This window comes from Corvus kubaryi, unplaced genomic scaffold (genome assembly GCF_017639235.1).
Source record: "Corvus kubaryi isolate FWS band 111438036 unplaced genomic scaffold, C.kubaryi_AGA036_p1.0 133, whole genome shotgun sequence".
NCBI classification, from domain to species: Eukaryota; Metazoa; Chordata; class Aves; order Passeriformes; family Corvidae; genus Corvus; species Corvus kubaryi.
This window is the reverse complement of record NW_024580667.1, coordinates 29449496-29466570: the sequence shown is the minus strand read 5'-3', so window position 1 is coordinate 29466570 and position 17075 is coordinate 29449496. Positions and strand designations below refer to the sequence as shown.

The following is a 17075-nucleotide window of genomic DNA, read 5'->3' as shown; positions in this document are numbered from 1 at the left end:
AAGTTAAACATAAGAACAACTGACACTGTGGGAATAACAATCGTCTAGGTGTGTGGTTTGGGAGGCAATGACACATTTTTTTCTTGCACTTTGTTTTAAGGAGCTTGGTGTTCAGCTTGAATGTCTGAAGAACAATTTGCTAAGAACATGTAATATTTATTAGAAAAATATGGGTATAAAGCTAATAAACTCCCCAGCCCAGTAAAGATATTCCTTTTCCACTTGTTATCCTGATTTTTAATTCTGAAACAAAGCAGAAATTAACCAGGCTTATTTTAACCAATTCAAAATATAGGGTTAGCTAATCAACCTCTTCCTACTGTCTTGCTCATAACTAAAAAAAGAAGCTATAAAGACTTTCATATGCAGCAAATAACAGGACAGAACACTGCTATATACTTAGTCTGACATGCCTAAAATAAAATAACATAATCAGTCTGTAATAATCAATAAAGACCTTTTGGAAGACATTTAAGATTTCAGAGTACTGAAAGATTTCAGAGACTGAAGACCCTCACAGAGGCTGCAGCATTGGGCATTTCTTGCCTGTCTCTACCTGGAGACCTCAGCAGTTACCCACAGAAGCTCTTCAACATGAGCTGAGAATGTGAGATCTCATTGTCTTCCCATGACCATGTAAGGAAAGGTTATGAAGTGCAAAAGAGAAGTAGTACCAAGCTCTCAAAAGTCCTCTAGCAGAGTTAGAGTGCTAAAGTTTTACTCATGAGTGTGAATAATTTCACATTCTTGCACAGAAGTGCCAAGAAAGGCCATGGACATCTCAGCAGGTTATTTATCTTTCTTGAGACACGGTTATGTTTATCTCATTTTTGAGAGAATACAGAAACATTAACTTTATGGCATAAAAAGCAACTCTCATGGCTTAAGGAGAGAAGAAAACCTTCTCTGGGTTTACACTCGAGTCATGACAGGAACTAGACTGAGACTTTTGCCTTTCATAACTGCATGATTTCTAAGCATCTTCTAATCAGAGTAAGCTGCACATGCTGTAGAGTCTCCAGCTACATTTTACAAGTGTCCTCTAGTGTCTGTGTCTCTTTCTTTTTTTCCCAAAGCAAGACCTAAATCCAAAAAAGTCTATTTCAAAGTTACACCATTCTCCTCCTGACACAGTGTACTTCTAACACAGCCCCCTGAATCTCTGGGCCCATAATTTATAGCATTTAGCTGCTTTTCTCTCCTGTTTGTCTTAAATTGTGGGCAACATTTTGGTTCCAGTGAAGGTGCCTCACAGATCCTGTGCACAGATGATGCAACTACCACACTTCAATAGCTCTGGCAGAACAAGTCCAGTGGCTTATTGTGTTTATAGTGATGTTTACCCTCCCTCCTCCTTTACTTGCTAGCAAGTACCAGCAAGAAACCTACTTCAGTGTATGCACTGGCTCAGTGATGTGACAGAATTCAGCAAGTCTTCAAAGGACCATGCCCCTGGGTTGGTCCCAGTGACTAGTTTACTCGGTGCTACAGGTTTTAAGTTCCCAGTGACTCCAGCTAAGCTAGTGACATTTCTGGAAATTAAGTCCCCAAAGCTGAGATGTCTTTACAACACACATCTCCCGCAGACCTCCAGGTCTTTTGCTGGTCAGGTAGAATACCCTAAAACATGGTGCACTGACCCTGTCTCAGGCCAGTTGGATGTGGTCAGTGCCTGTCGCTCTTCATGGGCTCTACAGAGACCTAGGAGGTAAAGGTGATGGTGAAAGGCAGGATAACCTTAGAATGTATTGCAATTTGTTTATCTATATCTGATTATCTGATTAGACACTTTAAAAGTCTATTTATTTGAATGGGTTTTGTACTGACCTCTTTGGCAGATGTAATAAGAGAAGAAAAAAGAAATTACTGTTTTAACTGGATTTTATCTGGAATTTTTTTTTCTTGTTTGATTGTCATTATTCCTACAGTGTTCCCTGCTCCTAAAGTCCATGCTGTTAGCTCTTCATTTACATTCTTCCTTCAGCAAAGGCTTCTTCTAAAGGACTCCCCAAACCAACTCTTTAAACTGAACACTAAACAAAACCTAGTTATTGGCACATAGACATTCAGGGATAGAGGGTTTTCTTTAAAACAAAACAAAAAGAAATCCCCAAAACCAACCCCAAAAATCCTCATTTATTGGGATCTTTTGCATAGGGCAGTGCTTACACGGGGAAATTAATCTTTGAACAGGATGATCACTTAATACTCAATTGATGGTGGGAATCTCTATCATCTTCTGTTGAACCAGAAGAGACTCCTTCAAATGTAAAAACCACCTGGAGTGATGTGTCCGGTTCAGGGGCCTCCAGCATAAGAAGGACATGGACCTGCTGGACCGAGTCCAGAGAAGAGCCATGGAGATACTCCGTGGAGCTGGAGGGCTGGAACACGTCTTCAATGGAGACAGGCTGAGAGAGCTGGGATTGCTCCACTTGGAGAAGAGAAGGTTCTGAGGAGACCTAATAGCATTTTCCAGTACCCAAAGGAGCTACAAGGGAGTTGGAGAGGGACTTTGTACATGGACATGCAGAGATAGAACAAGGGAGAATGGCTTCAAACTGAAAGTAGGTTTAGATTAGATACAAGGAAGAAACTTTTTACCATGAGAGTGGTGAGGCACTGGAATGAGTTGCCCAAAGAAGTTGTGGATGCCTCATCCCTCGCAATGTTCAAGGCTAGGTTGAATGGGGCTTTCAGTAACCTGGTCTAGTGGAAGGTGCCCCTGCCCATGTGAGGGGGTTGGAACTAGATGTTCTTTAAAGTCCCTTCCAACCCAAACTGATCTGTGATTCTATCTATGAAATTCTTAAGATCCGGCTGACCCGACTGCAGTAGCCTGTGTGACCCACTGCTGTCAGTTCCTGTAGGATACAGATAAACTGCTTCCCGTTGCACCTGCACATGAAGGGATACCCTGTCAGACCATTCCCGTGCCTGCAGAAGCAGCTCCTGCTGGCTGATTACAGATGTTTTATCCATGTACCATTAGGCGCGTGCTGCAGCCACCCCCTGGCCCGGGGGCACGGACACTCCTCTGACACCTGCTTTAAAAACTGGGCTTGCCTGGAAGAAGGTTTTTTCCCGGGGAAAACCGGTTTGTGGTCTGTGGTCAGGCAGCCAGCAGGCGGCAGCCTGAGCCCGCGTACGGCTTGCAGGAGGTTTCGCCACAATGTTACGTGGGTTTTTTTGGTGTTGTTTTTTTTTTTTTTGGTTTTTTTTTTTTTTTGTTTTGTTTTGTTTTGGTTTTTGTTTTTGTTTTTATTTTTGGTTTTTTTGTGTTTTTTTTTTCATCTTGTGGACTTGCAAATTGTCTCCCCTCTTAAACTGTTTGAATGGTGTCTGTACAATAAGCCGTTGAACTCCGTCCATGCACCCTGTGAGGCCCCTCAGCTTCCCTCACCGCCCCTCTGGTGCAGACCCACCTATTCCAACCCCCATTCCAATTTACACATTCCCTTCCCCACTCAGGGCTCTCTAGCCCAGCCACCACCTCACTGCAGTGAGGGACCTCCATCCTGCAAGGCCTCCACTCCCATGTCTCCCCTGAATTCTGTGGGGGGTCTAGAGAATGCCAGTCCCCAGAAGGCAATGCCACTTCTCTAGGCACAGCAGCTGCTGGATTACAGCAGCATCAGGAGACTGGGGACTTCACCCATTGCAGAGGCCAAGTTTGGCTCTAAGCACAGCAAGATTTCTCCTGTGTCCTGTTCCACTCAGAGTCCTCAGGTAAAGCTGTGGTGCTGGATTCCCATCAGCCCTTTGAGCAGCCCAGACACTAATGAAGGTCTTATGTGCACCAGGGGCTGCTGCCTTAACATAGCAGTAAGGTCTGAGCTGCTGGGTTTGAGCAGCAGGGTTTGAACAGCAGGGTATCATCTGTAAGGTCTGCTCTTGCTGAGCTGGCAAGTCCCTAAGCGCCTTGTTCCAGCTCAGGCTGTCTTCCAGCTGCCGGAAGGCACTAAAGTGCAGCCAAGACCATCTTGCCCTGAGATCTAGGGTGCTGCAGCTGGAGTCCTCAAGGTGCTGCAGCTGGGTCCCTTTTTCACATTCCTGGACACATGAATGTCCATCCCAGACCAACAGCATGGAATGTGAAGTCACAGTGAATAGCTCCACACTTCCCCACATCCAGTAGGTCTCACCATGGATTGGGAATACAAACTGCTCTCAGGCAAACACCCTGCTTTTGACTAAGAAAATGCAGCAACTTGCTGAAAGCTGCTAAATTCTGCCAGTTTGCAACTGTGGAATTTGAAACACTTTAAACCCCAATGAGACAGAGAATGTGAGGTATCAAGACTTTAATCGTTGGGTGTGCCTGAGAGCCACCACCTGGGAACAGCTCTCTTGGGGACAATTTGAAACCGTTTCTTCTTGGGCAGACCAATGGAGACAAAGCTTCTTACAGCCCATCCCCCTGCTTCCACTTGCTAAATAGCCCTCTATGCAGCCCTGGGCCAAGAACTCATGGGGAACAAAAGTGGGGAGTCTTAGACAGGAATCTTAGGCAGGAACTTCATGGAGTCTTAGTTATATGTTTGGTGCATAATGAGAAAGGTTTACCCCCAAGGCTCCTCTTGCCACTGGTGGATGGCAAGAAAAGACAACCCCGAAACCATGGAAGAGTCAGTAGTGACAATCTGCCGTGGGCTGTCCTACAGCCCCACTCTGTACACCATGCTCTGTTGTCTTCCCATTCATGCAAGAGGTCTGCTCTGCACAGCTTTTTTCTATGCAATCCCTAGTGTCACCCTAGGAGATAATGGGGATCATATATGTAGGATAGGCAGGGTTTTGTAGAAAACAGTACCACTGGAATGTACTGTGAAATCCTGGATGTCAAAGGGATTTCTTACACTCTGTATATCCAAACCAGCCTTGCTGCCTTCCTACAGCTAGAAACACTTCCAATTTATAAGAGAAAATACACCAATTAAATACAAGGAGTTCTTGATTGCACATGACAACATTAGATACCGCAGTACCTTTTTTTACTCAAATAAATAAAAATAAATGTTTTGGCAACATGTGGGAGCATGTGTGTGTGGGTGATTTTTGATTGTAACTCTAGGGGTGGGTTTTCAGCTGAGTTTTCATCTCCCTGTCCCCGGAATGGCAGGGCCAGGGTTATGTGTGTCAATGGCCATGTGAGGATAAGCCTGTGGTGGGGGGATTTCTGAGCTGCAGTACTGAAGCCTTGCTCTGTTTCTCTGGGCCTCAGGCTAAGAACAGCAACCCTCCTCCATGCTGCTGTGACCACTTGCAGGTGTCTTTGCCACAGGAGGGACAACATCAGCTGTCTGACTTGTAGGGAAGCTGTTGGGAGATACATGCCTGGAGGGGGATGTAAATATAGAATATATGCATCCCTCCTCGGCTAGTAAATTTTTAGAATTTCAATTTCTGCCTGATAACGGGAAGGTGACTTAGTGCAGAGGAAATATTTTTTTTTCAGTCTTGGTGGAAAAAGGCTTTGATAATAAGATGAGCAAGACAGGAAGCATTATTTCTGGGCATTACCTGGAGCAGATGTAATATTTCATAGTCTCATGGACTCTAAGATTAAATTCTTAATTTTTAAATGTGAATAGCCTCTTAGACAAAATAACATAACCTGTTGATCTTATTTGCACCTAAAAAGTTGAAGAAAAAATCACTTCTCCACTACTACTTTTAAAGTGGATATTCAGCTGCTTGGACTGTGACAAAAGGGATGAAAAGGGATGACAAACATGGCTTAAATACTGTATTAGCCCTCTTATTTATTTAATTTATTTGTTAGCACTGTATTAGCCCAACATAAGATAGGTTATTGCTGGACCAATTTCTAGTTGTGGCTAAAAAGCTCTTGCTGTTGGGTGTGCCTGAGAGCCACCACCTGGGAACAGCTCTCTTGGGGACAATTTGAAACCGTTTCTTCTTGGGCAGACCAATGGAGACAAAGCTTCTTACAGCCCATCCCCCTGCTTAGTTCCAGAATGTACACAAAATAGACTTTTCTTGGGTAAAACCTCTCCTTAGTTTCCCATGATAGCATCTCACCTATGTCTCATTGCTGATGGAGGCGTTGCAAGATAAGAGAAAAGAAAAAGAAATATAAGTGGAGTTCTGTAACTGCAGAGAAATGTGATCATTTGAGAATTTCTTGAATGCACCGGTATCTTAGAAGCTTAGATACCATGGAGATAGTTGCCTTAGCAATGTTTTAGCCACATAGGCACTCACAATCAAACCTGCCTCTCGTGGCAAATGATGCTGTGTTACTTTTTTCTTTTTTTTTTTTTGCAAAGCTTTTGTGAATGTACAATAAACCAGTTTATGGGTTTTTAACTAGATTTTCTCTCAAGCTTCTTGTCCTTGACATTCTTTTATTTTTTCATTGATGTTAATTCTGAAAATAAATGTCTTTCTAGCTAAGGCTTTGTACATATGAGAGTCTGTCTGATTTAGTCCCTGTTCACCTCAAGATAAACAAATCCCATTTATGGGGTGAGAAAGGATCAATTTCAGAGGTCGTGTTCAGGTTTTTGTCTTTTAAAAACTAGCACAGCCTGAGTTGCTGTAGGTTTAACATTTCCACAGCATGACATCATTCCAAAATCTGTGTATTTTCACAGTAGGCACTCAGACAAACCAAATGTTATGAAAAATGGAATAAGTAGGCAGATATCTCTATTATGATTTGCAGAGTATCTTAGTAAAACCAGTATGTAAATTTATAAAGTGAGATTGAAGACAAAAGCAATTATCTCCTCTAGTTAGAATTGGAATTATTTGCATTTCAGAGTTATTTTTTTGGAAGGAAGACAGTTTGGAATTTTAGAACAGGTTACCAGAGATGACAATAAAGTGTTGGTGGGACAGTGGTGGCCTCTGTATGGTGTGTGTTTTCCCTCCCAACACCTCCCAGCTTTAGATTCCACCATGCAGGAGTGGCAAACCTGTGTTTCCAGGACTTTCACTCAGGATTTTGTCTTTGATGGCAAAAGCTCTGTGATTTTCAGGCCTTGGAGAAACCCTGGAGACCAGCTCAGTGAGAGTGTGTTTGGTTTTACTTCATCCAGGTTTGTGCTCCTTACACCAGGCATCCCAGGACAGGTATTATCCCTTGCAAAATGAAGTGTTTTTAGTGTTTCTTGGTGTATGCTAGCCATGTCTAAACATGGGAGCCCTGTGAAGGCAATAGCTGCTACCTTCTTTCTTTCAGTTATTTACGACACTCTTCCTGCCTTCCCTTTCATTTTATTTCCTTCAAAGAAAACCAATAAAGCACAATTAAGAAAAGTCTTATTTATGTTGATCTTTTCCAGGCTGTTAATCATAGTCTCACAGAGCAACTCAGGTTGGAAGGGACTTTGAAAGACCACCTTTTGTGGGAGCCTCAATGAGAACATCTAGCCTGTTTAGTCCTGTCTTCAAAATCTCCAGTGATGAGATCTCTACCTCCAGGGATGTTGTTGCTGTTATTCTTACTGCAAAAAATGTCTTTCTTGTATTGAGATGAAACCTATCCTCATGGAAATCATACCCATTGTCTCTTTTTTTCTTTTGTGTGGCTGCTTGTGAAGAGAGAGCATGTCCTCTTTGTAGTCACCTTTTAATTACTGAAACTACAACGAGATCCTTCTGTTCCCAAGGGGGAAAATACTTAAATCCTCTAGTCTTTTCTCATAGAGCAGATTCTCCAGCTCTTTGATCATCTCTGTGGCCCTCCTTTGGACTCGTCCAGTCTGTCCATTTTTGAATTGTGGGGACCAGGACTGGGCACAGTACTCCAGTTACTGTGATGGGAAGAGTCAAGTTTATCAATCTACTTGTAAGGACAGGTGAAAAATATTAGGAGATGAGAACTAAGGGCATTGAGAATAGAAAGAAATAGAAATGCAGGACTGGGGAAGGGTATGCCACCTGGGGAATTTCTGATTTAGATTTGGTTAGCAAGCCTGCCTTTACTCAGAGTCAAGACCTGTGTTTGTGGTAGCTTGTATATGCAGTCTTTTTTTTTCAGTAACATCCATTCCCTTCTAACCTGCAAGGGAATGAGAGCTCAAATCTGCGCAAAATCGTAATTTGCTGTTTGTCATTTCTGTTTCAAGTGACTTCTCCCATCGGGACTGAAGCAGAGCCTATTATTGTGCTATTTTTGCCCCACAGCTCTACAGGAGTACCTAAGTGTCCTGTGCTGAGATCTCTGCAGGGAGGAGCAGGTATGTGCTCTGACAAGGCTGTGCTCCCCCACCAGAAGGATGTTGGAGGCTGACGGGCCTGTTTCCTGAGGTCTTGCTGTCCTCTGCAGTGGCTTTGGCACTTTATGCTGAAATATTCCCATGATTAAACTCCACAGCATGTGTTTAAGACAGGCTGATCTTTAATTTCGTCGTCATGTCTGAGTTGTGCACTTTGTGGGATTCTGAAGTGGTTTTTATTACTTTTCACGCTGAATTTTAATGATGAGAACATAAAAGCTTTTTGACTGTTATGCACAATTTTTTTTGTTATAATCACCATTAATAATCTTATCATAAAACCTCATTTTCATCAATGTTTGATTCACATTTCATAAATGCCTCTGGCAACCGCTGGAATGGCACACTCTCTTTATAAAACTCAAGTACCTGCTCTGCTTAATGAGGATCCATCATCAACAGCAGATCTGCAGCAGGACAGGGCTGTCTGAGGGAGCACAAGGGCTGGTGGAGAGCGATGGCTTCTATGAGGCTGCTGCCACCACAGCTACTGGAGAAAAGCTGTGTGGTGGTGCTGAAGCAGTGCTCTTGTAAACTGAGAAGATGTTCTGCAGCTGCGACTCTTGTGCCACTGATGCAGAGATGATTTTGGCCTATTTTATGGGATAAGTCAGTGCAAGTCACTGGGAGATTTGTGGGAGAAAATCATGGTAGACATGGAAAAAGTAGAAGACTTATAGTGGCTAATTTTGACGTTTCAAAGATGTTTGAAACATTGTAATTGTTACTGACATAAATAAATGAACAAGGGAAATACCTAAAAATGCATTCAAAAAAATTTGATTGGCATTTTAAAAATACTTGTACTGCAGTAAACTTTGAGTCAGTTCAGTTTAATCCTAGTATATTTGTTTTCACTTTCTTTAGGAGAACGCCCCCCAGGGACAGATGTACTTGGATAACAAAGATTACAATACAGTTTCTATTCAACAAGAGATGGAGCTGAATCAGACATCTTCACATCCAACCAGTTTATCTGCAAAGGTGGCAGCCAAACCAGTGACCAGAAACTGCAATGAGCTGCAGTTATTAAAAGAGTATCCTGTCATGGTAGCGAGTCTTGGAGAGCCACAGACCCTGTGTGAAAAATCAGCAATAGGGGAGGATAGCTGCATTGCCCTGGGGAAGGATTTCACTCCTGTGCCCATGCAGGGAAGGTAAGAATAAGAACAAACAGAATGTTTTTTCTCCAAATCAAAATTAATTTTTGGTTTCCTTGCAGGACAGATACGTATGTTCATTAAGTGAATATTTCTCCAACTCACACAAAGAAACAAAACCTTAATGGAACATCAGAGCAGTTGTAATTGCCATGGAGGGGTCATGCATCACCAGATTTCTAAACTAATCTCAGTGTTAATAGCCACCACGGGCCAATTTTGCTGTGTTTTCAAGATCAGACAATTGGCTTTTCTTCTCTACTTGGTGTCAGAAAACACACAGAGATAAAGCAGTTTTCACATCTCACCCTATACCTCTTTCAGAAAAATGCATCATAAAGACGTCACTACAGCTAAGGCTGCAAACCCTAAAATGGCACAATATAGCACAACTCTGACATCTGACACACCACACATCAAGTGGACAAGGAGTGTGTGCTCCTCATGCATCCTCTCCCGCATCAGGAAAGGTGCAGGTTGCTGGGCAGGGGTGTTAATCTTTCCTGTTGCGACAGATACAACATCAGCAATTCTATTTCTAAGAACTTAGAAATAATTTATAGACCCCAAAATATTTCAGGTGGATTTTGAAAGCTTTGAACCAGCAGCAACCACAGTGAGTGGAAGGCAGTCAGGGTGGACGGTCAACTTTTTTGGGTAGTTTTGGGAATCTTTAGAGGTGACTTGACAGAACCCAAAGTGAGAGAGAAGTGCTGTACCTAATCCAAACTCCTGCAGAGCACAAGCCTTGAAGTGCTGCCTGGAAGTGTCTGCATTGAGCAAGGCTTACACTGCAGTTGTTAAGTAGAGTGTCAGCACTATATCTGGAACCCGGATGCTGGAGACCTTTGTTGTGTGGTTACAAATCAGGAAAATCATGTCATGTGGGAGATGCCATCCTGGGGGCTCCCCACAGTTCTGTCTGTGTTGGTCACATCTCTGGTTTGGTGAGCAGGGCTGAGATCTGTCCCATGCCCCTCCATCTCAGCTGGAAAGAAATGTGCTTGTCTTGGGAAGAAAGGAAGTTTTGGGCATTTTGGGGCATTTCCCTGACCTGAGCAAAGGACAGCCTGGCTAGATGGATGAGTTTTGCTGTTCCACTTACTTACACACAATGTAAGTATGGCATAGAAATCTACAGCAAACCCAGTCAACGTTTTAATGTGCATCTGAAAGTGTTTCTGTCAGAGTGAGACTGGAAATCATTATAGCTATGCTTTCCAAATATTAAAAAAGTTATCAAATTATCATCTTGGTCAAAAAAGCCCTATAAATCCTTTAGAATTTTTTTTTTTTGAGTATTTGAGGATTCTTTTGTGCTGACTAAAATTTTATGGACAGAATCAAATCTTGTAAAAGTTCTTCAGTTCAGTATGTGAAGGGATGAGTTAATGTCTTATTTTGAAAGAGCATGGTAAGTACAACATATATGTGAGGATGGGGGGAAGGCAAGGGAAGAGAAAGGAAATACCGAGTGCATCTGAAGACGAGGTTTTTCTTTTGTGAATTGACACCTCTGTTCTGCTACAGCTGTGTTTGCCAGTGCTATTTACTCACTTATTTACCATCCTGGCATGTGAGCAAAATCCACAATTGTATTCTTATGGACCAGCTTTCACCATTCTGGCTAAACTTCTTCCTATTATTTTTCAGTGAATGATATGAATTTATGTAGCAGTGATATGCAACTTCTGTGAACCTCTGAAGTGCCAGAGATGAAAAATACTAGATCATGGGGGGGCCTACCTTCCTGTAAGCGCAGGGAGTAACTCCAAGTCTTTTGCTGACACTGTTAGTGTTGAGTAAAGTGGACTCACTGTGGGTGATTTAGGAATAGATGTACAATTGAATAGCCATACCCATGCCCATGCTTCCTTTCCGACAAATGTATATCTAATCTTCTGTAGCAATATATTAGGGTTCAGGAAAGGATCTCTCAAAATTTCTTCTTGTTCTCTCTGCCTCTTGCTCTTCCAGTATTGATTTGTTTTTGGTTTTGGGCATGGAGATTAAATTTATCAGTCTCGCCTTAGCATGTGTTTTAACCAATGTACATCAGGTGCAGTAAAAATACTGATGTGACCTGTATGACCACTCTATATGAGCAATTACCCTTAAATCATACCCAACAGAATGCAGATAAAAGCACGGATAAACCTCTGCAGAGTCACAAGTTGTTTGATTAGTTTAATTAGAATAAGAATTAGCTTTTAATGTAAATTGTTCTTTTTCTTGCAAAGAAAACTACTAATGATTAAAAAACGAGGAGACCAAATCTTTTTTTTTTCCTCCCATAAAATGGTTCACTAAATTGGCACGTCTGTATGGTTTGCTTTAATGCATCTACTTAAATTAAATTGCTGAATTATCTTTCAGGATAAGATTCCCAGGTTCTCTAAATTTTTCAATTGTACACTGAGACAAGACTTTCCAAAGAATCTATTTAATGGAACAGGGGATTTATCTCGGTCTCTAAAATTACCTTTAAGAAAGTGTTCTTGAGTTAAGCAGGGCCATTTACCCTGGGACAGAGATGTCCACCCTATTTTGGACTGAGCATTTCCTTTTGATTGTACAGTCAAATACCTGCACAGTCCTGCAGGTATTTTGTGGTCAGTGTACCTATTGGGCTGCCTGCCTGTCAGAATGCCTTCTCATTTACTTTCTGTGTTGAAGAGTGATACCTTCTGACTCCAGGTTTTACTGCATTGCCTTTGGCTCTCTTGGCTCTGTGTGAGGAGGTCTGGACCATCCACCATGGTCACTTTAATGATCCTGTATTTCCAGAGCATCCTTCCCCTAGAAATAAGCCTGTCTGCCTTCTTGTGAACAACATACTTCCTTCAGTCCTATTTGCTGTGGGCAGTGTAGGCATGACTCTCTGAAGTGGACCATGAATGAGTTCCAGTGACATCTTGTTCAGTTGGAATGCACCTGGCCTAGGCGTATGTTTACACTGACCTGTGGTGTACTTTGGTCTATCAGAAATGCAGCTTTTAAAGTACTGAAAAATGGCAATGAAGTCTGCATTTTGATTTTTCATTTGTCTCAAATTCCTCAGCCTTTTAAACAATGGCTTGACCGGGGTCCTTTTCATTACAGTTACATGAAAGTGGCTTTCACAGTCAATGGACCTTGGTCCAAGCCACCTTCATGAGCTCCTTACCGTGCAGGAAGATTCCACACTGCTTGTGGCAGCATGGGCAACACTCTTCATGTCAGCACTGTCATCTCCAAAGACACAGGCTACTCCTTTCCATCATGTCTCTGTACGTACAGAATGTGGCCCCCCAAAAGGCCCTTTGGTCTCATCATTATCAGTGCTATTTGCATGGGAAGACCTTAACAGCATGGTTTTATATGAACCAAATCTGAAATCCTCCTCTGTGGTCCACAGGAAGCAGGTTTTGTTCGTGTGATCATCAAAGGCATCTATAGAAATGAGGTGAACAGTAATTCTTAATTCCATGTAAGCAATTACTTTGCATTACTCCACTGAAGTTATATTTGGATGAACTTGGCCCTGGAATTTTATGGTTATTTAATAGGATAGTCCTTAGAGGACTTTATTCTTTGTGCATCATTAAGAAGATCCATCGACAGGATAACAAAAATAATCTCAATTTTTTTTTTAGTCTGCTTGAAAATGTATTTCAGCAAGCAAAACTATTTCTTTCAGCATTTCTCCCTCAGTTTCACTTACATAATATAAAGTAAAAGTAAAAACAATCAACCAAATCCATCTCTTCCTTTGCCCTGAATCTCTGGCCTCAGGATCAGTAGGGAGATTGTTTTGCAATGAGAAGGTCAGTGATAAAAGTGTCTGTTGAATCCTTGGTTTGTAGCAAAACAGCAGAAAGATTGCAATTGTATTTCCTGTTAGCTGGAGAAACTGGAAGAGGAGACGGTATTGTATAGTGAGAAGTCAGTATGAGAGTGAAGTTATGTCTTTAGCCATGAGGGATTATAAATCTCAATTTTGATTTTTAATTATGTTGATGTATTGCTAAGTTTAAAAAATGTTTATGAGATTTAGAATTAGATGTCAAGAAGACATGGTTGCTGTCTAAATAAGTAAAATTTATGTGACAATTTAAAAGCTTCTTTAATTTATGTGACAATTTAAAAGATGGGGAAAACACTAAGGGAAAAAAACCCCATGAAAAAAATAAACCTTTTTTTTTTTTTTTTTTTTTTTTGTGCATCCTAAGGCTAATTTTGATCTTTGGCTATTAGAACAAAATGGGATCATTTTCTGTTTAACAGTCAAACAGAGAAAGCATCACTTTCACATCATAATTGCATGTTTGTGTAGCAACCATTCTGATTTTTTATGTCAATCACACAAACATTAGAGAAGAGTCCAGGACAGATAGATGACTTCACAGCAAACCACTACCTTCATCATTCTCAAGTGACTCCTAGTTATCTTGCTTGCTGCCTGAATGATGGCATTTCTGGCTTTCTTCCCATTTCTTATCCATAGTGAATATTTCTGAGGTTTGATTCCCTGTGAGGATTTTAAATGCTATGACACTGCAGTAAAAAATAATACTGAAGAAGTTTTAAAGTCTGATTTTGCTAATTGATTTCATTTGGTTCATTTGGTTTTATATAGACCCTCCCAAACATTTACTGTTTACATGGAGACATGTGACTGCAACACAGCTTATCATGAGCAAACTGTGTAGGGGCATGGAACTGCTCAGCTGAGATTAAAGCTCCCTGCTGTTGCCTCCACTGTATCATAAAATACCATTCAAAGCCTGAAAACTCAAAAGAAGCAATAAGCAGCTCTAGCAAAACTTTAGGTTGAATGGTAGGAAGTACAACAGAAAGACCATATTACGCACAATAGGCAAATAAATAAGTTATTGTGGGGTTCTGCTGCCCCATTCTAATTTGCTATTCTGCGTTTCCTGGGAAAAAGGTATCTTGCAGTGGTAACAGAAGGAAGACTGAAACGTAGTTGTATGATGTAACTTAAGGAGAAAGTTTGACTTCTTTTGAGTAAAAGAGGCGTGTTCAGCAAAAGACTGATTTTGTGACATAGTTTCTGCTGTTAATGAAACATACAGAAACAGGCCTCACTCATTATAAGTTTCTCTGGGTTCAAAGTTTTTAAATTTCATTGTTGCTTTGTATTATTCATCATCGCAGGTCTAATTTCTTATAATTATTCACAGTATCTCAGATTGGTCATATACTACAATTTCTGTTCTGCCGTTGACAGACTAAAATCACAGTGCTCCCATGTAGCCACTCAAATGCTTTTTACTCTGACAGAACATTTTGTAAACAAGAACCCACCATTATTAATTTTTGTTTCTGAGTGCTCTGTTGAAAGAATTAGGGGGTACTAATTAACTGCTTCACACTTTTCCAACTGTCAGGCTAAACATTGAGCTTAGCACTCAGTGAAAAATTTGCAGTGTACTAACCTCCAGAAGCCAAATGTTTCATTTGAGTGCCTGTGACATTCCACAAAGCTGTTGAATTTTGCAAGCAGCTGCTATTTTCCTAATAGTTAATAATATGGTAACGTGGGGTTTGTCTTTGTGAGACCTCTTAGGCCAGTTGTAGAAAGATGCTGGTCACATACAAGATTGGACTGGACAGCACTTTCCTTGTGCAAACCTCTACTTAAATAAGGAAAGGCTTTTAATGTCAACAATGATTTTTTTTACATTGAAGACTTAGAAATGTGTTGCACAGGGCCAGTCACAGTTGAGCAGGAGGGCATGCCTGGGGCTTAAATAGCTGACATGAGGAGTAGCTGGCCGTCTATGATGAAGCAAATAACTCAGACACTCAACATGTCACCATGAAACTTTTTCATTGAAAAATTGGTCTGTGTGCTTTGCTCCTGACTGATGTGCATGTTTGCAGGTGGCAGCTCCGACATAATAAACGATTTACAGAAATCATAACTTTTCATTAGCAGCTGGAAAGTTACACTTATTAATAAGATTTCAGTTTTGTCCCAATTTTTGTGCTGTATAGATGTGCAAAAGTTTTATGTGAGGAAGAACAATTGAGTTTTCATGGACAGTGAGTAGGAAGAAGGAAAAGAAAGCATTGGAAATCCATGGTCCTTACATATATTACTGCATCAGGTGGACATGCATATGGGCAGCCACTGCAGCAATTTTTTTGGGTGGTAAGTGGTCTGCATGATAACATGGCAACTTTTCCGTGGGCCCAGGCTCTGCAGTTGAAGGGTAGAACAAGACAAGACCTGAAAGTGAAGCCAAAATAATTGAGAAAGGGAATGATGGGGAGAAATCTAATGCTTGACAGTAAGTTTGGGCCTTTGAAATTTAAGGTGTGGACCTCAATGAGCCTGAGGTAGAGCAGGAGCCCATGAACTTTGCAGAGCATAGAGGGAGAGGACATCTTGAGAGGGAGAGGGCATAGAGGGAGAGGGCATCTTGATTTCACGGTCTAATCAAAAAAGAAGTAATGCTAGTGGGGGTCACTTAATGTAATTTTTCAGTAGGAAGTGGAAATACAATCTCTGCTTTGCTCTGAGTAGTATTAAACACACATCTCCCAATTCTTGGTAAGTGTATGGGTCCATGTACATCTGCCAGACACAGTCCATCGGCCAGACTCCAAGACAATATTTTTTTTCTTTTTAATGTATTTTTAAAAATATTTAATGAAACATCAATTAGAACAGCAACTATAACTCAGATATTCTATTTTATAAGAAACTTTCCTGATAATCAGCATTGTTTTGTTTATATACTCTTGATTCTTCTTTCCAATGACTATTATTTTGTTGAAAATATAAGGGTCTGAAGGGAGAGGAGAGGAAGGGTTTGCAGTCTTTAGTCTAATAGTCAGGGTGATGAGGTGAGAGCTTGGTTAGCTTAGTTCATACTGAACATTTGACCAAAAAAGATTGCCTCATTCTCTGCCCAGACTGCTGGGGAACTGCTGCCAGAGGCGGAGAGAGGACTTTGAGACACAAGTGGAAGGAGAAGCATTTATATGGACACATACCAGTAAAATGCAGAGGCAGTAGGAGTAGTGGGAAAGATGAATGGAAACTCTTCCATGCAGCTAAAAAGGGTCACAGGGTGAAGGTGAAATGCAGTGTGAAATATGGAGTGTGAGAAGGGTGACTGAGCTATGGATTGAATTAGGTAAAAGCAAGTTAGCTCTGTGGTTATAAGCTAGACTCTGATGCAATCAATCCACAGATACGAAAAAAAATTTCAACTCCCCCAAAGCTGCAGTTAACAAGAATATGAACTTGTCAGTCCCAAACCTTGAAGCCAGACAGCCAAGTTAGCAGCATTCCTTGCTTACCCTGAGTATATTGCACTAACAACTACTTACAGCTTGGTCTTTCAAACAAAAGCAAGACATGTTAACAAGATAAAGACATGGAAGACTATGATTCCTCACAAAATAAAACAATCTCACCCCACAAGGGGGTACAGAAAGAAATCCTTCCTTCCTTCCTTCCTTCCTTCCTTCCTTCCTTCCTTCCTTCCTTCCTTCCTTCCTTCCTTCCGAATTCCTTCCTTCCTTCCGAATTCCTTCCTTCCTTCCGAATTCCTTCCAAATTCCTTCCTTCCTTCCTTCCTTCCTTCCTTCCTTCCTTCCTTCCTTCCTTCCTTCCTTCCTTCCTTCCTTCCTTCCTTCCTTCCTCCCT

The 17075-nt window shown here is 41.3% G+C and overlaps 1 protein-coding gene across 10 annotated transcripts in view; it reads left to right on the top strand.

The window, feature by feature from the left end:
* The window catches only part of OCA2 (OCA2 melanosomal transmembrane protein), a 191536-nt gene that overhangs the window by 17456 nt on the left and 157005 nt on the right, over window positions 1-17075 (top strand). For 7 of the 10 annotated variants that reach the window (XM_042041185.1, XM_042041190.1, XM_042041246.1 and 4 more), the window contains 2 exons: window positions 8158-8210; window positions 9117-9406. In XM_042041185.1, coding sequence (XP_041897119.1) covers window positions 9138-9406 — 269 coding nt within the window. In that variant the 5' untranslated portion in view covers window positions 8158-8210; window positions 9117-9137. The remainder of the gene's footprint in view (window positions 1-8157; window positions 8211-9116; window positions 9407-17075) is intronic. The other 3 variants (XM_042041217.1, XM_042041227.1, XM_042041210.1) reach the window with 1 other exon arrangement.